General features: G+C 27.6%; 2 protein-coding genes across 5 annotated transcripts in view; one reads left to right on the forward strand and one right to left on the reverse strand.

Moving 5' to 3' along the window:
• LOC136985018 (SMC5-SMC6 complex localization factor protein 1-like) overlaps positions 1-7193 on the reverse strand; it is a 386884-nt gene extending 379691 nt beyond the window's left edge. For all 4 annotated transcript variants that reach the window (XR_010882270.1, XM_067282201.1, XM_067282200.1 and 1 more), the window contains exons 1-2: positions 7042-7193; positions 2750-2828 (exon numbers count right to left, since the gene is read on the reverse strand). Coding sequence is in view for 3 of the 4 variants with exons in the window: in XM_067282201.1 (XP_067138302.1) it covers positions 2750-2828; positions 7042-7155 (193 nt within the window). In the remaining variant the exon portion in view is untranslated. The remainder of the gene's footprint in view (positions 1-2749; positions 2829-7041) is intronic.
• Positions 7194-7710: 517 nt separating this feature from the next.
• LOC136985022 (nuclear cap-binding protein subunit 3-like) overlaps positions 7711-25101 on the forward strand; it is a 29290-nt gene continuing 11899 nt past the window's right edge. The window contains exons 1-6 of the mRNA XM_067282207.1: positions 7711-8110; positions 12858-12920; positions 12995-13095; positions 13178-13212; positions 20433-20561; positions 23655-23786. Of these exons, the coding sequence (XP_067138308.1) occupies positions 7925-8110; positions 12858-12920; positions 12995-13095; positions 13178-13212; positions 20433-20561; positions 23655-23786 (646 nt within the window). The 5' untranslated portion in view covers positions 7711-7924. The remainder of the gene's footprint in view (positions 8111-12857; positions 12921-12994; positions 13096-13177; positions 13213-20432; positions 20562-23654; positions 23787-25101) is intronic.

Here is a 25101-nt window from a genome sequence, read left to right on the forward strand (position 1 = left end):
TTTAAATTCAAACATCCTGCATTCTAATTCTTTCAAACATTAATGACCTAAAGCAGATCCTAATTGAATCGAAAACATTTGTCTCAACATATTTGGTATTAAATGTATTATTGTGCTGGTACTTTTGAAGGTTTTGTGAAGTTATTTAATTGTTTAAAACCAGCTTTGTGAAGGTTCAGAAAAATCAATTTATTAAAAATTAAAATTATTATTAAAATATTTTAAAATATAACATTAAAAATATATACTTATGCACAAATCTTATGAGAAATGAGTCTTGATGATTTGGTTGAATTTTTGATATTTTGTAGTTCTAGTGGTTCTGAACAAAAGCCTCCACAGGCATAAAGTTAAAAAATGGACAGTTTTTGATTTATTGAGTATCCAAGATACAAAAACAGCATAATTTGTGCATATGTTGTGAAGCTTTAAATCTTTTTTGTTTCAAAACATAAAGTATGTTTTCAAACATTACTGATGTTCAGCATATTATGTGGATTTCCTTATTAGGAAATTCATTTTGCAATACACACAAGTTTAATTCTCATACCGTTTAGGTTCGTACCACATTAGTAAATAAAGTGTGCTCTACTACGTTGTGGATGGGTGGTCTTTTCTCAAGAGACTCAACTCATTCCATCAAGACTTGATAACAATTGAAAAGGAGCTTAAGCTTATATTTTTATGAACTAGTATAAGTCTCTTTAATCCGACATAATCTTTAACGGTAGACTATCCCACAGCCTTTACAGGTTATGAACTCCTTTATTATTTTTCTTCAGATGCATTTCGGGCCAGTGTTTTCTTCCTGGTCCCTCTTCAGTGCCTAAGTTCTCATTATATTTTTTCACACCTTTACGGTACTTCTGTGTTCCATTCATATTATCCTCCAAAAAACTGCCATTGTTTCTTTTTTATGTCAGCATATTTTGTTTTTTATGTCAAAGAAACAACAGCAGTTTTTTGGAGGATAATATGAATGGAACACAGAAGTACCGTAAAAGTGTAAAGAAATATAATGAGAACTTAGGCACTGAAGAGGGACCAGGAAGAAAATACTGGCCTGAAATGCATCTGTAGAAAAACAATAAAGGAGTTCACAGCCTGTAAAGGCTGTGGGATAGTCTACCATTAAAGATTATTTCGGTTTAAAGAGACTTATACTAGTTCATCAAATTATACAGCTGTCATTAGAAAATTCAATTATTATCTTATATTTTGAAGCAAAAAATTTTATGGCTTTACAACATATACATGAATTATGTTGATTTGCATCTTGAATAGTCAATAACTCAATAACTTGATTCATCATTATATTGGTTACTTATTAAAAGATATAAAGCTTTTTTCTATGTGATTTATTAAATTGAAATTAAAACTCAAAGATTGTGCATCAGAAAACAAGATCAACATAAAATCATTGTTACCCTAAAGACAAGTTTATTAATTTTGAGTGTTTTTTTTTAAAAGAAATAATAGATTACATTAACAAAAATATTAAATAAGTTATGATAAATAAAATTTCTGTATTGATATTTAAGCAATACCATTTTACATTTATATACGATATTTATAAAAATAAACATTCCTAGATATTTTTTCTATTTTGTAAAAATATATTTTATATTGACAAAATCATCACAACAACAAATTTACTAAATTTAAAAATCTAGACAAAAGTTATAAGTAAAATAAATCATGCTTCTGAATTTAAAATTAAGATCATAATTTATCATAATTATTAATACAGTAGAATCTCATTTTAATGGATTGCTCAGGCCACTGAAAATCATGTTGTTCCAAGAACCCATTATATCAAGAACAACAAATTTCTCACATATCCAAGAAAATATTTGTTATTTATCTATCTACATATAAGAAATACCTGTACTTGAAATTACAGTATTTAGTCTCTTGAGATCTCTATTCTTTATTCTATAGAAATACAATGTCACAAGATCATAAGTTATGCTGTATGTGTGTACAATAAAGCTAACAGAAACTGTATATACTCTAAGCACAAGAGGCAAATTATGAATGCTCAATAGCACTTGATATCACAATTTGTTAAAATACTTGCCCATCTTGGTTTGTTTTGATGCTGCTTTTCTACCTATTGAATACAACAACCACTTGATATTAGCAATATCATGTACATATTTATTTATGTTGATACTTGTCATGACTTGGAAAGACTCAACGGCCTTGCTAAATTTCGGCAATACACTTGGACCAGCATCCAAGGTAGTGCCAAAATTTAGCGAGGCCATCAAGTCTAGGTGACTCTTTCTCAATCATATCAGCCCACTGACTCTCTTCGTACAATTCTTTAATTGTACATATCCCAGATGTAAGCTAACAAATTCATCGTGAAACTCCAAATTTCCAGAAACACCAGAATGTTAACTAAACGTTGAAAAAATATCAAGTTTACAATACAAGGGGCTAGAAAAAAAAATCTGTTATTCTGAATTATGGATCTGCTAAAAGGAGGTAAAATTACATTGACTTGGCAGAAGCTGGGAAAAAAATCCATTGTTTTGTGACCTGTTAAAATGAGATTCTACTGTATATACTTTTTTAATTATGATTTTAATAATGAATGAAAAGTATATTTAAATTATTTTATTAAATATACTTTTGAATATTTGATTAACACAACAATTAATTATTTTGTTGTTTAATTAAGCAGAAAAAATTATAAAATTTTCACAAATTATTTGTTCTATGTAAAAAAATAATAACTGACCTGCTGCACATGCTGATAAGTATTTAGGTGTTAAACTTGGTTCAACAGCTATTAGATGGGTGACTGATGATTTTAGATGCTACAAAAAATTTATTATGTTATAATTATAAAAAGCATATAAACTCAAACATACATATGTATACAATCACATCAAATATTAAATCATATCAAAATTTTAACATTATTTGAAAGACTAAAATTAATTTTGGTCATAATTTTTAATACTACATTTCATAAAATATATTAACATACAAAAATTTAAATTAAAAACATTTTACAAAAATACTGAATAAATTATTAATTCATTTTTATGACAAAATATCATTCTGCATATTATATCTGCAAATATTTATAAAAGTAAATTCTAACTTTTATTAAAAATTATAACAGTAAAGGTCAAAAACAATCAATGTTAAAGAATTTATGTTGAAATTTATGGTTAAGTTTTTTTTTGTTAACTTTTTTATACTAGTAACATTTACTAAAAACATTAAATTTATAATCTAGTCTTTGTTAAAAGTAAAAGAATAAAAATTTACTCATGAGACTGAAAAATGTAATAAAAATTAACTATTTAGAGATAACAATTACACATTAATGGTTAGAATATCTGAACATCTTGCTGCCGTACGATTAAAAGTTAATACTTCCCCAGTTTTTCTACATTGTAATAATAATGATTGTCAAATTGATATAAATAAGATAAAAATTGTATATAAGGAAAAAAACATTTTTTTTTTTTTTTAACTCTTTCCGCCCTGTGGGCACTAAGAGGGCCTCTTTTAGTAGGCCCATTATGGGTTCGGCCAGGCCCACAATGGGGCGACCGGGTGGTGAGGGACGGGGCCCGACATATCCAAACGGACCACCCCCCGAAAAATTCCTGGGGATTATTCGACCTGTTCGGATTCGATCCCGGGTCCCCCAGAGCGGTAGGCTGCCACCTTGACCGCTCGGCCATCCGGCCGTCAGGAAAAAAAAAAAAAAAAAAAAAACATTGTAAAAAGAAGATTAAAGAAACATTTTGCAATTGTTATGCAAAGTAACACCATAAATTTAAATAATGGTGCAGTTCCAGCAGAATGCTGGGTAAATCTTGTCAGATGTATATAAGTTGTAATTGTAAAATGAAAAATAATAATGGATACTTGTCGTGGATGGAAATTTAAACTGTACTGTGTACTTGTAATCGACCCTACTGAAGAGACCAGTGTCTGGCAAAATGCATTTAGGGAAAAGTTTACAGTAATAATAAAAAGAATCTCTCTTTGTTGGAAACTGGTTTGTTTTTTCAACCTTTTAATTTTGATTCTACTTCGTTTTATAAATGTTTTAGAGTTAAGAAGTCACTAATCCACCACAAGTCATAAAGGGAAGAGAATTTAAATTTTCATGTACCAGTCTATAATACAATTAAGTAAGATTAGCAACAAAATCTGAATCCATTGGTTTTTAAATAATTTTAATTTTTAAATTATATATTTCATATATTTCATGTGTAGATATAATGAGCTTTATTATAGTCTATACTTTTTTATTCACACCAATATAATGTTTCTGCTTATTGTTTAGTGCTAGAGATAGGCTTATTATTCTTTTTATAAAAAAAAATAAAAATTAGGGGCTAGAATGCATCAGTTTTTTTTAATTGCCAGCATCTGAGAAAAAAAACAAAAATGAAATATAGAGAAAAGATAGAGTATGTTCAATTGGGGACTGAAATACATCATTTGATAAACAAGAGATTACTTGGCATGTGACGTTCCATTGATCTTCAACAAAAAGTAGATTTTGGAGTTTTCAAATTCCGCTGTTTTGTTTCATCTCACACAAATCCAAATATTTTAGCACCCTAGGTTAGTTTCAAATAGGTTAAGTTTAATTTTACGTGTTGTCCACTAGAGGGCGAGAATTTGTTGCTGTCAATTGCTATTTTGCATACAGTTAGACCAGGCCTTGCCAACCCAAATTGTTTTGCGGGCCACTTTGATCATGCGTAACATTACAGTGGGCCACAATTTAGACAAACATGCTTTTAAAAAAGTAAAACAAATACAAAATGAATAAGATTTTATTGTTATACCAAGAGTTTGTACTCGCACTTGCGCATTATAACAATGACACATGCAAATTTTCATTTATTTACTTGTTTTGGTATACACATAATGGGAAACAAAAGTTTTAATAGATATATAATATCGCTTAGCGGGCCACACAATTTAACGTGACGGGCCGCGGGTTAGCCAGGCCTGAGTTAGACAAACTATAACATTTACAATTCAACTGAGGACACATTTCAGAATCAGTGAAAATAGGGTCCAAAACTGATTGAACTTCAATTATTATTTAAAATTTATTTATTGATCTATAAATTGATGATGATATAATGGAAAGTTAATAAAACTGTTCTATTCAAAGATTGATTCAACAACCAAATGTTAAAAACAGGAAAAATTGGGGACGTCCAGTCACCCTAATATAATAAACATGTAATCGTTACAAGTGTTTTCAGTGTTATTTCCATTTTATGTAATTAAGTATGGGGATACTATAGATTACCACCTATGGAATTTCGGGTCTTTGAGTATATATCTGAACTCAGGAGACCGAGACGAGTTCAACGATACCCTACTTTTGGACCGGAAACGAAAAATAATAAAGTTACCATACTTTTTTCCAGCGATCGCGTGATGATAGGCAGTTGCGTCGCTCTCTCCGCTAAGTTGGCCTCGCTATTGCAATCGGGAGTCGCGTTGCTTGCCGTTAAAATTGCCTTCAGTAGACATTCCCCCCTTTCTTTACTTTGTTCAAGAACTACCGTGAATCAATAACTAGTGACGATTAGCACATGGCTGCCTGCCGGTGGCTCCCCTCCGGGAGGTCAGTCGGGAGCACGAACAGTGGGAACGGCCGCCATGTTCGCTGCCATAAGTAACATTAACCGAAATGGTGATCGCGTGATGATTGGAAGTCGCGTCGCTCTCCTCCGCTCTCGTATCGCGTGTTTAACTCTCCTGGAGATGACCGTAGTCCGACGTCATGGTTTGCAGACTTTACTGCAAGATGGCAGTACTAGCAACTATGGTGTCGTCTTCACGAGAGCATTAAAAAAGTATGATAACTTTTTTATTTTTCGTCTCCGGTCCAAAAATAGGGTACTGTTGAACTTGTCTCGGTCCCTTGATTTCAAATATATAATCATAGTCCTAAAATTCCATAGGTGGTAATCTATAGTACACCCTTAAGTATAATTATTTTACACTCTTAGCCATTATTTTCTTTACTAACCGTTGAATGTGTTATAAATTACCTTTGGTAACTATACAGTTTAAGGAAATATGAGCTATTTTAATTATTTTTTTAAAAAGAAGGTATGTTTAATAGACATTCAGAAAATGCATAAATTTTTCCGGGCGATCCATATATAAAGTGTTATAAATAAAAAATCATTAGACTACTTACCGATTGTGCCCTGTTTGAGACACCATTGCTTAAACTTGTTTTTGTCGCGGGGCGGCACATTGGACGGCGGATGCATACAAAGTGTGTCACGTGACATTTCTTGATGCCTCGATGCCATCCAGCCATGTGACTACTCTCTCACCTCGCATCTGACGTGTTCCTGATAACTTATTCTTCTCACTTCAGTTATATTTATTTACATCAAGACAATAGACATTTTATGTTGCATCTGACTAATTTTTATCATCATAATATATATCGTGATAGAATTATCATTGTTAAACAAGCAGTTTTACCTTTGTTGTTTCATATATTTATTCATTATTCATCATCATTATTATTAAGTTATCAGGATATGAGGTGAGAGAGTAGTCACGTAGCCAGATGGCATCAAAAAATGTCACATGACACACTTCGTACGCATCCGCCGTCCAATGTGCCGCCCCACGACGAAACAAGCTTAAGCAATGGCATCTCAAGCGGGACACAATCGGTAAGTAGTCTAATGATTTTTTATTTATAACACTTTATATACAGATCGCCCGGAAAAATGTTATGCATTTTCCGAATGTCTATTAAATATACTTTTTTTTTTAAATAATAATAATTAAAATAACTCATATTCCCTTAAACTGTATAATTACCTTACCTTTAAAATTGATAAAAGTCATATCCATTTAATCAAAAAGTAACCTGTATGTGAAGTAATTGATTAATTATACACTTAAGGTATACGAGATGTAATAGTGAAGTAGCTAGATACAGTAAAACAGCTAAAACATTTAAAATGTACTTTAATATTACTATTATTATATAAACAAAATTCTTACTTCAGACTCATAATAAATGCCATGTAAGGTTTGAATCTTGTAAATAAGATCAAGTTTTTGATATTCATTGATGTAAGCTTCAGAAAATGTAAAGTTCTTCCATCGAATGCTCATTTTTCTTACATAATTATCTAATAAAATAAGATTTGAATTAATAAACTGCAATGATTAAAAACGTGGTAGTCCTCTAGAGTTAAATAGTTTGCTTTTAATAATAATATTTTGAAATTAAAAAGTTAAAAGTCATACTTTACACACGACGTCAAATAAACGAACGAAAGCAAATTTAAAAATTAAAATAAAACTAACAACAAACATTTATCGCTTAGCAACTGCCAAAAATTTAAACAAGAAAACCGCCAAAAAATATTAATTAATTTACAAAAACATATCGAAATTAAACTTTTTACTTAATTATTATTATTACTAACTTTTTAATAATAAATAATATATTATTTACTCCACTAGATTTTTATTTTAACAAATTCTAAATAAATATTTTTTCACATTTAATAAATTTATTTAAAGAATTTCATTAGCAGAGTATATATTATTTCTTTTTATATTTAAGTTAAACATATATTTAAAGAAATATATTATAAAGTTTATTATTATTCAACATTAAAAAAAAAGGTTTCTATTCACAGTTGGCAACACTTAAGTCATGTATTTATTTTAATTTTTCTTGGTCTTATACAGAGCAATCTTACGCGAAGCATTCGATCGTTGTGAATAAAGGCTACTTTTAAATCGAGTCTTAAGATGATATTTTTAAATTATTCGTCACTAAATACAAACTGGAAACTTTATTAGAATTATATTAAATTTTAAAATATAGTTAAATTCAAGTCAGTGTTTTTATTTAAAGCATATTATTTAAAATATGGATCAGTTAGTTTTAGGTAAAGAATGGCCAAATTTAAAAATCACTTTGGATTCTAACAATGCCACGTCCTGTACAGATACAATAGATATAATGGAAGTTGATGAAATTCCTGATGAAAAGGATGCAGAAATTGATGAGAAGCAAGTCAAAGTTGAAGTCAAAGTGGAATTCATGCCTTATAAGGTTAAAACATTTCATTTTTCAATAATAAATTTTCCTTTCCTGGATATTTCCTGCGATTTTTATATATTAAAAAGTATTTGTGATTATTATAATAATGTATTAACTTGATTTTTATAAAGCTAAAAATAATCTTTTATTGAGATTATTTTAAAAGATTAAACATCAAGATTAACTGATCTAAGTAAAATGAATTATGTTCTTGGTCTTTTGTATGTTTTGATATGTCTAGAATTATAAAATACTTTCAACTTAAAGTTGAAATCTGTTTAATGTATTTTCAAGTTTGAAAGAGAATTTGTTCAGAACTTATGCTGCTGGATTATATGTGTATAATAGATTATTTTATCATCGTTTCTTTGATGACCTCCACTTTTTGATTACGAAATATTGTATTTAGAAGTTATTCTTTGTTTACCATTTTGGCATGCTGCTGTTATATGATTTAGAGTCTGCAAAGTGGTCAATATTGACTTCACTGGGAGTTGATAAAACATCTTTGAGGGTCAATTAAAAACAGTTCGTTAAAAATTATTAGTCCAGTGTATGTGACAGTTTAGGATGATGTAAATTTATGCACTGTAAGTAGATCTTTTATATGAAAACAGTGTGGATTCCCTGGCTCGTCAGATTTGTTGTTGTTAACAGTATTAGCAAAAAAAATAGGGGGTTGATAAAAAGTTGAGGAATTTTTGAACAGATCAATAGTCAAATAGTTTGAAGACCCGTGATACAATTTTATTATTTAAATGTCTACTAGGACAGATCGTATTACTAGGACTTATTATACCGATGTCCAAGTCCTGCAAAATGAGGAAATGAATCCAGAGAAAAAATAAAGAATCTTATTGTTGGCTTGATTTACCTGTACACAATTTACACACTGTGTTTTGGACCATTCAGTCCCTCATCAGCAGGTTTACAGTCACCATGTGCTAAAAACAAGATTTAAAAAGGGGGGTTACAATAATGCTATAATAATTCACCATACAATAATACTATTAAAATAACTTACATTATTTTGGTTGCTAATAACATTGAAATATAAAAATAACAATAAAATATCCATATTATGTCTCTGATCCTGTATATATAAATCAATAATTTTAAAAAGATACATATTTAAAAAAGAGGGATCGTGAAAACATTTTCTTAAAACCAACATATCCCTCACTTACCTTTGCCTGGACTATTATTGTATTTTTAAGTGCATTTCCTCTATAAATGTGTCAAACTGCCATCCCTGTTGATAATACTTCCCAGGATTGGTGGATTTCTCTTCCCAAGTTGTTAATTCTATTGCTTTGTCTTTTAATGTACATATGTTTATATAGTTGCCTTTTATAATTATTGCTTTCTTTTCTCTCTATTTTGACTATATTTTGCAAAGAAACACAAACAAAGTTTGTAAATTGTGTACAGGTAAATCAGGCCAACAATAAAGATTCTTTCTTTTTTCTCTGGATACGTTTCCTCATTTTGCAGGACTTGGACACTGGTATAATAAGTCCTAGTAATACAATCTGTCCTAGTAGACATTTAAATAATAAAATTGTATAATAAGGACACAAAGGCATAAGAATAAACCCCCTGATATAGTTAGTTCAAGGTATATTGTTTAAAATAGACACTCCATTTATGTTGTTGAACCTATTGGAAAACCCTAGTTTTCTTTGTAAAAATTCACTTAAGTGAAGATTTTCCAAGAATTAATTAGATCATAAAAATAAAGAACAACTGAATTTTGAATTATTCTCTTCATTTTTTTAAATATACTATACAAATAATTTATATTTTTATGAATATGTGTATTCTTTCATTTAACTTTAAAACAATTTAAATAATAAGGATGCAATAAATACTTGATTACTTAAAATTAATCACTGTTTAGGATGATGGTTTATTCTTCAAATCATTATCAGTAGTGTCCAATAATTATTGTTTTAATTGTTATTGCTCACAGTATAATAATTTAAATTGCTGGCATTAAACTGACATAAATTTTATTACAGAAAGTATATGTTAGTTATTGTTACAGATAATACTGCAAAAAACAGCAGGCAAACAAAATTACTGGATGAATTACTACTAATTAATACATTACAGTATATAGTTATTAAAAGGACATAATAAAACACTATGACAAAGTACAAAACCACTCACCACACCAGGATATAGTTAATCACATACTCAGAACCAATTACGGTGTAATGGACAAAGACGCAAAACCAGAATTCCAGTAATTGAAATCTATTCACTTTTCCTGTTTATTATCATTAGTTGTTATTGTTATCAGTATAGATGAAACCTCAAGTGATTACAATAAGCAGATTCTATTGTAATTAATTCTCTAGCTAAATAGATTTAAATAGGTTAAACTCAATGGCCTAGTAGACCATCATCAGGAGTTTTTAACTATTGAATAATAGAATATTTGATTAGAAAATAACATTTAATAAATATAAATACAACTTTACAAAGACTATATTTTTTATATTTATTAAATGTGAATAATGCCAGTCATGTACTTGTATTAGTTTTTTATAGAAAATAACAGTTAAGTGTTTGAATGTTCTATAATTTGATATTAAAGACCTCTTAATAATGGTCCATAAAATAAACCAAAAACATTAGAGTTTGAAATTATATCAGTTTTTAAGTGATTTTTTTTTTTTCAAAATTAAATTTCAGTATACATATGTAATACTGATAATGATTACATGTTATCAACCACATGTTGAGACGATAGTGTGAAAAGACAACTTAATGCCTACTTACTTAACTTTGATTACAATAAGCAAAGTTTATTTCAACTTATAAGAATTATGATGTTTCAAAACATATAACATAATTTGACTGATAGTGATAACCTTGATTACAATAAGAAGATTCTACTGTATTTTTTTAATTTAAATGGACTATGGGTACTGAATTTTAATTTTTAATTTATGCAATTAATGAATTGCTGATTTTCATTTGAATTACTATGTAAATATTTTAAACAATTAGAAATTTGTCTAATCTTTTATTAAATCAACATAGTCTTTTTCTTTTTTAATGTTAAAATATTGTGTTTGAATAAATCTTTTTATTTCAGAATTAAATGATTAATTTTTTTTTATATACATATTGAAGGAGAAATTTACAAAATGAGTTTCATAGTTCTTTGAAAATAAAATTGCTAAATATACATGATAAAGCAAGTACAGTAAAACCTTGATTTAGCTAATTTGGATGAGGGATGCCTGATAAAAGCCAAAAGTCCATTATATAATAAAGTAGGTTTTCATAAATGCGTGTTAAAAAATTGACAAATTAGTTAGTTTTTTTTAATGTAGATATATTTGTGTAATTAAAATTATATATGTATGAGAAGTTTAATTTCTATACGTATTATTGTTTATGTAGTTACCATAGTTCTGAGATTGTAATAAACAAGTTTATAATCTAAATCAAAATAAACAAACAAACAATTTTTGGAAAATACATTTTAATTGTATTTAAGTAAATAAATAAATACTGTTAAAAAAAATTTAAATTTGACAAAAACAAAGAGTTTCTTATTTTTTTTTCATCTTTGGATGATGATATATTGAGTCATTTTCAATGTGCATATTATAACTGTGCATTTAATGACATGCAGACTATGTTATCATTGAATACACAATTATAATATGAAACAAACTAAATCCATAAAATGGAAGTATCCATTTGCAAGCGTCAAAAACTTTGAAAATTCATAAGCACCAATAAGTTTATAAACCATTCTGGACTCAATGGATTATTTCAAATGGATTTTGTACAACAGTGTCATATAATCAGTATACTGTAGTTATTAACAATAGAGAGGTGAAACGTAGATGTAATTGAAAACTGAAGATGAGTTTTGTTACTATAATCTATAGCATTGTTAGGTTTAAATATTTTAAATTATTAGTCTTGTCAAACCTCTAGATAATTTATTCAATCTTATATTTTATTTAAAAGATTTGCAAATGTATTAAATTTCACAAAATTGAAAAAGGTTTTAGGTATCTCATTGGTTCAATTAGTCTTATTATTTTTTTGTTTTGATTTCAGGTTTCATTTTAAAAATTATTACCTAATTATTTATATATTATGTTATCAAGACATGACTAAATTAGATAATTAAAAAAAATATTTTTAATTTTTAATAAATCTGTTTTGACTATAACTGTTAAAACTGTTTATAAAGATAGCATTAATGTTGAGAAATGTTAATAAATTTTATTTAATTATTCAATAATAAAAAGTATTTCTAAAAAGGAAAAAATAAAGTTTCAGAAGTGATGGCTTGGATAACTCAGACCAGCCTACTGCTTTTTGGATCTATGTTTGAGTCTAGGTCAGCTCAGAAATATTCAGGAGTGAGTTGACCTGGATATGTCAAATGTCATTCCTCATCACTTTGCTGCCTCTAATTCTGGCATAATCCATGATGCACATAATTAGAAGGTTGCTTATTGTCTGCAAGGCAGAGAGTCAAACATAGAAAAAAACTTTAGAAGTGTTAAAATCTCAACATTGATACATCATCTTGTTCATAATTTACTTCAAAAGTCAATCTTGACGATAAAAGAATTTTTTTGATTTAACATATTATATGGATATATATAAATAATACCTATATTAATAAATTTTTCTGTTTATCGAGAATTTATAAAATAAAATACTGAAATAATATTTTAAACTTCTTGTTATAAATGAGAAAATATTGAAATTTTTATAGGAAATGAAAAAGTATGAAAATAAATCTAACATTTTTGCATCTGGATTAGATTTGACATCTGAGGTAAGTGTATTTGCAGCCAGGTTTGTGAAATACTCCTTTGTCTTTTAAATGTGCTCTTTTAAATTTATTGGCAGAAAATTCAAGACAAGTTAGGAGAAAGAGCAGAAAGATTTTATTTAGAAGCAAGACCAGTACAAAATATAACACAAGAAGAAATCGGTGCTTTGTATAAGAGGTTATCACCACTATTTATAAAATTGTTTAATTTTACTATGTAATTTTAGTAATAATTGTATTTTTTTGTTTTTTTACAATAGCATGAATATTCCAGTAGATTCTGAAAAAACTTCAGGTAATTTATTATTCATAATTATTATTATTTTTTTTTTCTATTATATATATAAGGAATATAATAATTTAAATTATATATTAATACTTCATAAAGTATCTAATGAAATATATAAGGTGTCCACTAAAATTTGTCACAACTTTATTTATTCAAATTTCCATGTAAAAGAAATATTAATTTAAATGAATGATATACAGTGGGTGATCAGTTAATGAACAGATCGGTTAACGAACAAATCAGATAACGAACACTTTTGCGGAAGATTTTTATGATCGGATAACGAACACTTCACTGAACACTTCATTTCACTGAACAAACATAAAAAGAAGCGACGGAAATAGCAAATACCGATTGATTTTCCCTTGTCTACATCGACGCTCAATCCGATATATACTGATCAGATAGTATTCCTCAAACTTTGAAATACTCCCTTGTAATTCCAGCCTTTTGTTTTTCTGACAGAAACAATTCTTTTATAGTATTCGTGAGACTGTCGGGTGGGCACTTGTTAAAGTTTTGCATCTGTTTTTATTTTTGAAAGGTGAGAGTATAATAGCAAAGGTAGAGAGTGGGCAGAAGATGTCTAATGTTGCCGGGCAGTATGGCTTGAACAAATCTACAGTAGGCTGCAGTTCAATCTTATCTAAGAAAGATGCAGTATAACGAAGAAGACTCAAGCAGCTAAAGGAGTAACAAAAATCACATCTGAGAAATAAAGAACATTGAAGAGCTCATAATGGAACCTTAAATGGATCTGACAACAGAAGAAAGCCAGGAAACTTGGCAAGATATGTTTTATTATGAAAAAGAGGATTAATGCCGATATCTGCTATTGATTACAGATCTTTTGAAGAAGTGGGAGATGTCAGATCAACGGCCTTAAAGAATCTGTCTAATGTCGATTGCTTTTCTCTCTTCTTCAGGATTTTCAGAAGTAATTAATAGCATTGTAATTGTAGAGATCCCCAAGCCTATTAACCTCAACCTGGTTTGGATGCCATTTTAACCCCCACAAACAAGAAACATGACTAATAAAAATGCAAGACTGTGTATATGAAGCGTGCAATGCCATAATGTTGTAAATACCAAAAAACAAACTTTTCGGGAGAGAGAAAAAACACGTTTTCTAATGAACAAACTTTAATCAAATGCTATAAAAATTATTTTAACAATTTACACTTTGGAATAAAACATTGGGTTTAATTTCAAACACCTAAGTATGATGGTAAGGAAACAAAAAAAGTTTAAAAACAGGGTTAGAGCCACAACGTTGTAAATGCCAAAATTGTGCAAGTGCATAAAGTTGTAAATGCCAAAAACAATTGCAATCATAAAATTAATGTTTCTACAGCTGAAAAACAGTTTTGAATACCAAAAACTTACATTTAAATTATTAAACACAATTTACAAATTCAATATCAATTTTAACATTAAAAACTGGCAATAATCTATTAGTGACTGCTTCCTGGCTTCAAAAATGTTGGGCCCACAGTTTTGGTACTTGAACTGGGCTGTAATCTTTATCAATTGTAATATAATTATGATAAATAAAGGAAAATATAAACAATAAGGTATTAATTTAGTGTAATAAAAGTTAAAATGTATTTAAAAAGTTCAAATTTGAAAGATTAATGGAAGTCTGAATATCATTTTGAAATATCAAATAATGTGATACGGGTTAACTATTAATAAACTGGGATTCAGTTATCCAGTTCTGCGTAAAAAACTCACTGTGTTACAAATTGGAATAACAAAATGATGTAAATGTAAACCATAACATTTTATGCGCCAAAAGTCACGTGGCTTGCACTTTGGCACTTAAAACATTATGGCTTGCACATAAATTCATCTTCAAAATATAGCCATTTAGAGCGCCACTATCGCCACAATATTTTTTGTAGGAAAAAACATTGCATTTAAAGTTTGTTTCTTCAGTAAAATGTATTTTGAGAAAAATGGCATTTACAACCTTATGGCATTGCACACTTCATATATGTATTTTTATTATTACATATAAATAAACGTAGTAAGGAAGTATGTATTTTTTTATTTTTTGGGGTCTCCAGAACGAATTAATCAAATTCCCATACAAACCTATGGTAAATCGATAATCGGTTAACGAACAATTCGGATAGCGAACAAACTCTTGGAACGGATTATGTTCATTAACTGATCACCCACTGTACTGTTTAAAAGAACAAAAACAACTGTTTAATATAAACTATTTACAAAGTTTTAATTACATTCTCACTGCATATTACATCAATTCTTCTCTTCACTGAGAGGATTAGGTCCAAATCTGTTTTCATTAGACAATAACAGATCCCAGTGATCAACTGCTTGAGATAAGCCCAAAAATCTTCGATGGTGTGCACTGCAGGATAGAGAAAAAGAAATTTTTTCAGTTTCTGAGGTGTCCAGTGTAAAATTATCCAGGAAAAGAAAAATGTCTGAAATTTTGCATTGATAGTGACTGACCTGCCATTGTTTGAATCAAATCTACAGTTTCCTCCAATCATTGAATATGAGAGAGTGAAATATGACTCATTATTCAAGATGAAGGAATAGTTAGTGAATTTTCTGGCAAGGCATCCAAATTTGGTATTTGCTAACCAAATCTGTTCATTGGTCCTTGCAGGAATACATTTTTTTATTCCAGTATTTAATGTTCATCTTGTCATGAAGCACTTTGTGGACTAAACTTTTTAAAGGTTTAAATTTTGAATGTGCATATCAAATCAATATTCCATAATTGCCTTCAAAAAACTATTCCAACTGAATAAATTTTGTGGTGAAAATTTCAGCTTTTCTTTCAGCTGAAAGACTTCTCATACTTCTTCAAATACAACAAATTGTTCTTTGTTTTCCTTCTATGAAATGAGGAATAGTGAGTGATTTTCTGAAATAACCATGTCAAGAGTAGAATTTGTACACTTGTGAATACAGAAAGCCCTTTTTATACTGAAATTTATAAAGGTTTTATATATAAACAAAAACTGGAACAAAGAATTCAGTAGGGAAACACACCTTGATATTTCATCAAATTGACTATTTCATTGAACAGAGTTTTGATTATCATTTAATCTTTTAAACTATTGTTTTTCACCATCATTTATTTATGATTTATTCAGTGAAATAAAGTCAGTTTTCTGGAATATCAAGGTGTGTTTCTCTATTGAATAAAGGTTTTTATTATTATTTTATAATAATTAAAAATTTAAATGATTACCATCGTTTTGAATTTTTCACAAAATTTTTATTTTGGCCAGTTTTAGTTGTCGTAATATAAAATGCACCTATAAGATTTATCTATTTTGGTGTTTGAAATGTCAAAATCAAGATTAATATAATAATTTTAAATAATTAATCACTCAAACTATTTGTATTTCTAGCATATCACTAACATTATATAATTACTATTGTCAAAATAAAGATGATGAGAATTTTGAGTTGTTACAGGAAAAGAATGATTTTGAATGTGAGAAAATGTTTTGGAGAAACTATTTAGTAGTGTATACAAATTTCAAAAGTTAACTTTTGAAATTTGTATACACTACTAAATAAACTAACTTTTATATTTGAGCCATTTACAAGCCAAATTGATTAACTCCACATTTCAAATTTTTAAAAATTTTAGTATGAAAGCACTTGATATACTTGTAAGTTTTTAAATTTGTAAGTTTTACTAATAATAGAGATTAATACCACTAAATGACAAAATTTTATTGGCCATTGAAAAAATTTTATTTATTTCAGAAGCCAATCTAAGTAACTCCATACTGTATTGTTAATCTGTCAGTGCACACTGCAATTTCAATGCTGCAGTGTACACACTCCAGTGCTTTGTAGATAATGGTAAATTATTTAATGTTACCTCATCACAAAACATAAGTAAAAGAAATTAGTTACAGTCCAACTGCCACAGCAGTATACTTGTGGAATATTGAACAATTGTTTTAATTTTGGTGACAATTGTTTTTAGAAAAAAGAAAATCTGTTATATTAAGATGGATAAAACTAAAAATAATTTTTTCATTCCTCCTATTAAACACGATTCTTATAAAAATTTAAGAACAAATCGACATGATGGGACTCAAATACAGCTAATGAAGAAGACATCATTTATGTTGCTGAATAATCAATTTAAATAAAATTATTATTATTTTGTTTAAATTAACTATTTTGCTACTGTTAACCATTGTAACAGTAACAGAATAGTTATTCATTTTTGCAAAAAAATTTTAATAAAATGTGTGCTAATGTGAAGATTGAATTTGATGTTATTACATTCTTCACTTGCCAAATTGATATAACTCCCTCAATCACACCAAAATTGTAATAATAATAACGATTATAACATATCTATGCTATCTTATACATTTTATATCATTAGATAAAAGCTTCATCTGCAATAATACATTCCACAATGTTCATTTGAAATTATATTTTACAAGGGATTCTAAAAAAGAACATATATTACTTTGTCACTTTTCTCCACATTTTATTTTGTGGAGTTAATTGATTTGGCAAGTGAGCGGTACATTTGTCAGAAGTCAAGTTTTACAGTTCCATTTCTGATTTAGTATACTGTATTAGCCCAATTATAAATTGACAAATACAAAATCAACTCCTGATTTTGGAAAACTTGCTTTTTGAAAAAAAATTATTACTTTGATATAAGTCAACCTTTTATTTTTAATTTTATTCATATACAAAAAGTTAGCAATTTGCATCAAAAAACTTGAAGTCATTGAAGCAATCTTTACTTCATCACTTTCATTGTCATCATTTCTGTTTCCTATTTCATTCCATCTTGCTCTTCAGCCTCCTTAAACAGTAAACAATTCTCTGTTCCATTGAAGTTGTTGGTAATATAATATTTCTTAAAATCCTGTATAATTGTCTTTATCAATAATCTTTCATAATGCTGCTGTAAATCTAATTTTTACAAGAATGTGTGAGATTTTTATTACTTTTTGCTATGCAATTGATTATAAAAATTTTCACTGTTTTATTTTATTTTATTTATTTTGAAATTGCTTTAGTTTGTCTATACAAATGCAAAAAAATTTTATTTCTAACATTTGGGAATCAATCAGCATTACTAAATTTTCGATTGATTTCTTAGTAATTTTTACTAATTGCATTTAAATCATACCTGGTCGATTGGAAAATTGTACTCAAAAGATTTGTGTTTTATAGACAGAAATATATACATTGGACACTTATAAGTGACAAATTGTAACTTAGCTTCTTTTTTTTTTTTGTGTTGATGTCAATAAAAATGAAATTAGTATCAATTTTGCTCTATAATTTTTATTATGTCATAGTGCTCAGCCTCTCAGCATAAAAATCATACCAGGAGAAATAGGTTTCTTTGCATTTTCACATGTATTTTGGAAAGTATACTTGCAGTTTTATGACTGTTGAAAATCAAATTGAAACAGAGACTGGATGTCATTATGGAAAATAACTCATGGTAATTTTTTGTTTTTCTGATTACCCAATCAAGCACTGCTGAACATCATTATGATCAATATGTGTTAGTTCACAGCAATTATCATTTATTATCAGCTGCTGGTTTATTTTGCCAGAGTGATAAAAAATATTGCCATGTGACAAAATTAGCACTGTGTAGCAGAAACCCTGGCATCTTTGCTTAGATATGGCAGTAAAGTGCCAAAATTCAGCATTCTTATTCTTTAGTATTTTCCAAAAAAAAAATAGAAAACCGTATTAACTTTTATGCTTTTGAAGTTTTGTTTCTTATCCAGTGCAAATTGTTAATATTCTAAAGTTAAAATATTTTTCAGCATTTTTCACTAAAATTAATCTGCTTTTTATTTTAATAAAAAGTAAACTGTAGTTTACTATTATTACAATCTCTTAAGTATGATAAAATTGCATTTTAAAATTAAATTTATTTTACATACATTACATCTGTAATTTAATATTTCAATTATAATTAAATGATTTGGAAACTTTTTATTTATTCCAAAAGATGCCTTTACTGAGGAAGTTATCAAACTGACTAATATCTGTTGAATACGATAAAAACAACACTAATCAATTATGTACAATTCTTTCAGACAATTTATTCTCCCACATAGTTTGCAGACTGCAGCATGACAGATTGCAACTTGTTTGGCATTTAACATTTAGCATTGCTAAAAAAGCAATGCTGAATTGTAGCATTAGTTAAACTCTACAACATGTACCATAGATCTATGGTACAGTACATGTTGTATATAGAGGAGGATGGCAAACCTTTTTGAGTCCGCGTGCTATATTGTAAGCATACTTAGCTTTAAAGATGTTAATGCATACCAACGTATTACACTTCGAATAATGATATTTAAAGAAATTAAATGAATACGCTTTAATTCGAATAAATGTAAAAAATCTGATTGAAAAAAAGATGATCAGGTGATAAACAGAAAGGATGATTGAAAAAGACAGAAATCATATGATACATTACGTGCCAGATGATTTCTCTTACGTTCCACTTTGGGCACGCATGCCATAGGTTCGCCACTCCTGATATAGAGACTCAAACATAAGTTAAGGTTCAATGTAAGTTGAGTGCAATTTCCCCCTTAAAACTGGGAAAAATGTTGGCTAATATTAGGCCAATGTGATATATTCATGTTCATATTTTTTTATGAAAGTTCTAATAAATGAGAGAAATGCTAACATATTATAATTCAATCCAGTATTTTTTGTAATAAACTTATATTAATCTTGATATTTGATATGTCGAAGTTTGACAGATTTTTTATTTATATTTGATTATGTTGTAATAGATATAAGTTAGATGATAATTTCTATATTTGAATAGGAAGTATGTCATGCATAATATGCATTTTACTTTATGAGGAAGAAAGGTACACAGAACTTGAGAAAAAATACTAATTATGTACATTGGAAAGAAGTTGATATATATATATATTGTATATAGAAAAAGCTTTCCAGCATTTTTAAAGTCTTTTTCTAATATTTTAGAAGTTTAAATTTGATTAATATTAAATATTTTGAAATTTAATATTTTGTGAATTACAGAATTATTTACTGATGGCCTAAATTTTATAATTATTGATTTTCTGGAAGCCTTTTTTATTGGAAAAATAATGATTTGATACAAAATTTTAAAATAAAATAAAAATTCTTTTTGTTTGAAATGTTTATATTTTTGTTTTCTAATTGAATACTTTTTAAACTAATAGATAAACTAAGAGGGATTCGTTTAGATGCTATACATTTCAGAGGAGTGAATGATATGAGTACAGAAGACATATTTGATTATTTTAAAGATTATTCCCCATCATCTATAGAATGGATTAATGATATCTCTTGTAAGTTTTTGAAAAATTTTTATTTTAGCAAAATAGAATAAGTTTTTAAGATTAATTCTCTAAAAAATTATATAAAATGATACAAAAAATTAAACACATTACTCACATTTATTGGATAAATGCCATAGCTATTTATTTATTATGATTTTAAAGGAGAATGATACATTTAAAAAAATTTCATTTTTATACAGGTACAGTACACCCAGAAGGAGCATTATGACTAACAGCAAGAATAACATTAATTTGCTTAAATTGTTATATTTATGCTTTAATGATATGATTATTATTATAATTATATAATTGCATAGTTGATTTAATCTACTTACAATTTATTTTTTGAAATGCAGAGGTAAAAATTTGCAAGGTCCTTAAAGTATAAATTTTCATTAAAAATAAGACGTGTTTTAGATATTCTTTTGTATTTTCTTCATGCAGTATAACTTGTTTTCAAAATATAAAAAAATTAGTGCTTTATATATAAGTCAAATTTTAAAACCTGATGTATTACATATGTGATTAGTTTTGAATAGCATTTTTCAGAAAAATTACAAAAATAATGTATATGGTTGTAATGACATTTTTGCTAATGCATTCATAAAAAAACATTTAACATGCATTTATTTGAAGTAAAATATAATTGGAAAATAGTAATAGATTATTTTAAATATTTAAGATAACTTTGTATTTCAACAGTCCTTACATTAATCATTTTATTTCACTTAAAAATAAAATAAAACAACATTTTGAGATATTGAACTGGATCACTAAGATTCACATTTTTTTCTCCAAAATTTTATTTCAAATTGATTTATATATAGTTTCTTATGACCTTTCTATATTAGATTCTCAATTCCTAATGTAAATTATAAATCAATTTTGAATAATGTCAAAGACAAATTTTAAAATAGAAAAGATGGTTCCAGGATAGCTATTGAGATGAGTTTCAAAAACCACATATTGTAAAATTTCAGTTTAAGTTACTAAAAAAATTATATAATCCAAATTTTTCCCATTGTTCATTTATTTAGAGAAAGTTTTGTTTATAGGTATAAAGAGGTTTCTAGTAAAAATAAATGGTATGGTAATATTTATACTCTGCAACAGGCTGGTTTATCTCCCAGCTGATTTTTCAATTAATTAGTAACTGATCATTACTATAAAAGTATTGTGGGAATTTAATTCTGATTCATTCCTTAGAGAATTCTAGTTTTCATGATTAATGCAAAGATATTGCTGTGATAAATGCCTTACTATAAACTGTTTAGTTGTTTGGGGATCAAATGTACATTTAAGCAACAATTTATGGTAATTTTAAAATTTATTTGTCTTCAAACTGATATACCATTTAAAGGATAATTTAAGGTGTATTCTTGATTTATGAATTTGATTTTTCTGTAACCCCAATAATAAGGTAAAACTATGAATTGAGTAAATACAGTTGGAATAAAGTTTATTAGAATCAAATAGTAGTAATTTGTATTCCAATTATAATTATATTATTATTTGAGTGATAAAATAATATAAATTTGCAAAAGCTTTCAATATTGTTCATTTTATAACATTAGCAAGCTTAGAAACAGTTATTTCAAGACTACAAGTTTAGTAATATTTGACAATTTCAGAATTTTTATATTTGTTAAGTCAAACAAATTGTTATAAAAATAAAATAAAATATAACTTATCTTTTTTATATATGTGCTTTTTATCTATTTCCTTTCTACTAGTTTTATTTCCAAAATTAAATAATAGGACTTCATTTTGGATTAGTATTGCAATGTCACTTAATATACAATATTTTTCAGTTATTCGAATACTTTGCTTAATTTTCACCAAGCTGTTTATCATAATATTGAACATCACTGAATTTGGCTATAGAGTTAAAAGTTTGTTTTAAAACAGAGTCAAATGACTAGATATGACAATAGAAAAATACCTTTTGACCTGAAATATGTACATACGTTAGATACTTACACGCACAGATATATAGAGTATGATAATATATATATATAAGTAAGAATAAACTTGGTATTGAATTAATTATTGGTTTTGAAAAAAATGTATATTTTTATTATAATAATATCAATATACTTTGTGCATAATATGAAATAACACTACACTGTTATTTTGTAATATTCAGAAAATGTACAAATTTTCATGCTTTGACACTTAATCTATTGTTATGAAGAAAAAAAAATATGCTAGTATCCAGAAATTCTTTTAGTTCATACAGAAATGCAAGAAATTTATTTGCCTGAAAAAATTGTTTTAAAATATGCCATATAATTAATAAACATACAGACAGATCTTGATTTTATGAAATAATCTTTGTAGTATTTGAGGCCTGCTTGAAACTACTTATGAATATTTGTAAAAATTAGATGATAAATTTTCTTCATACAATAATTTAATGGAACTAAATGAAAATTATATAATTTTGTCATCATTTGTTGAAATTACTATTTTATATGTTTAAAGTTCCAAAAAGTTTAATTTTATTATAAAGAGTATCTTTTCATAGATACTGTGTTTCCCCAAAAATAAGACATCCCCTGAAAATAAGACCTAGTAGAGGTTTTGCTGAATATAAGGTCTCCCCAGAAAGTAAGACCTAGCAAAGTTTTTGTTTGGAAGCATGCCCGACGAACAGAACAACACCAGAGCATGCAGCTGTGATTCTTTTTAGTCTGCTGCTGTTATCCCCTACCTTCACCATCCATTGCAGAGCAGCTGCATGCAGGACATGAAGACTGTCACCTACACCTACCACCAACCCTGATGTTCCCTTCTGCGGTTGTCACTTGTCACGTGTAAATGTGCAGGCAAGGCATCAAGAGGCCCATTGCCTGCCGCCGTGCTGTGGTGAGCATCCCCTAGTGGCCGGAAACCACCATACCATACAAAAAATAAGACCTAGTTCATCTTTTGGAGCAAAAATTAATATAAGACACTGTCTTATTTTTGGGGAAACAGGGTATATATTCTTTTGTTTCATGCAAATCATTCACTATTTACAATATTAATAATAATGTAAATAGTGAATGTGAATAGTGAATAGTTTATATATATAAAGAAATATTATTAACAATATTATAGGTAATGTGGTTTGGTTGGATGAGCAAAGTGCTGCACGTGCATTACTGGAATTAAGTCGGCCTATAATTATACGATCTCGTAAAAACAATTTGGAAGATAATTTGGATAAAAATGATAAGAGTGAAACTTCAGGTATGTGCAAAAAATTATTTGAATATAACATTAAATTATATATATTTTTAAATATTTGTTTTAATGTTATTGATAAGACATTAATTAGTAATAGAAAAATAGTAAATTAATTTGTTATTTATTTTTCTACTGGACTGACGTTCCATTATGAACTAAATATCAGTGTAGTTCTGGATTGACTAAGTCAAATTTAAATAAATTTATTTTTTATTTGTACAAATTTTTACATAATTATATCAATACATTTTAAACAAATTATTAAAGTATTTTATAAGAGTGATTATTCATAAGAAATTTAGTTAGGTAATTCTCTAGCTGATATGTTAGGAACCCTGTTACAGGAGAATAGATTTTTCTGTATACATGTTAAGAATACAACAAATTTTCCTTTTCACATGACTTTTGAATTTTTCCAGACCATGTTAAATCATTTTCTTTTTACTTTGTTTTTAATCTAACATGTATCAATTAATTTTCCTTGATAAAAATTTCCATTTTATTTTAATTTCTAGAGAAGAAAGTACACTTTAATTTTTTTTAAAGGCTATTACACATAGTTAACTCAATTGAAGCAGTCATTAATTCAAAAAGAAATGATAAAAGTTAGTTTAAAAAATTAAAATTATTTATAAATTTACATTAGTTCATTAAATTCTACATTTAAACTGAGGATGTGATGGATAATTATAAGGGGTTCAGAAAGAATTAAATATATTTTGTTAAATTATCCATATTCAGATTTTAAAAATGATGGCATATGCTGATTGATATTATGCTAAGGACTCAGCCCAGTTACCTTTTGTAATAATTCTTCACACAAACATTTCAAAGTTATAAGATAGAATGTAATTTTAAAAATTATCTGCATTTGTTAGTACTAGTCATAACATAAAAATAAAAAATATACACACTGAGTTAGTGAATGGCTCTTAGTGTTGCAACATAAACAATTAATATTAGTTTTAAAATAGATGATAAATTTTACAATTTTTATTTTAAAATTTAATTTATCATTCATACTCTTCTTTATTCACTGTGATTATATAAATATTCAACATATTGATAGTATCAAACAAAGAGATGGAAAAATCTCTTCTTAATATATCTGATCTTTTGCCAATACAGTTTATTCCGGTTATTAGCCTGGTTAGTAGGACATGCTGTGTGTTAGGACAGAACATCCTATAATGCAACATAATTTACTTTGCCTACTGGCCCCAAAATGCCACTTAATAACCTTGCTGGCACAGTACTTTTCCATGTGCAACCTCCATCCAATTTCCTTTGTCAGCTGTAAATCATGATTAAGAAACAC

The sequence above is a fragment of the Centruroides vittatus genome, unplaced genomic scaffold (genome assembly GCF_030686945.1).
Source record: "Centruroides vittatus isolate TY-2023 unplaced genomic scaffold, ASM3068694v2 contig_943, whole genome shotgun sequence".
In the NCBI taxonomy this organism is placed as follows: Eukaryota; Metazoa; Arthropoda; class Arachnida; order Scorpiones; family Buthidae; genus Centruroides; species Centruroides vittatus.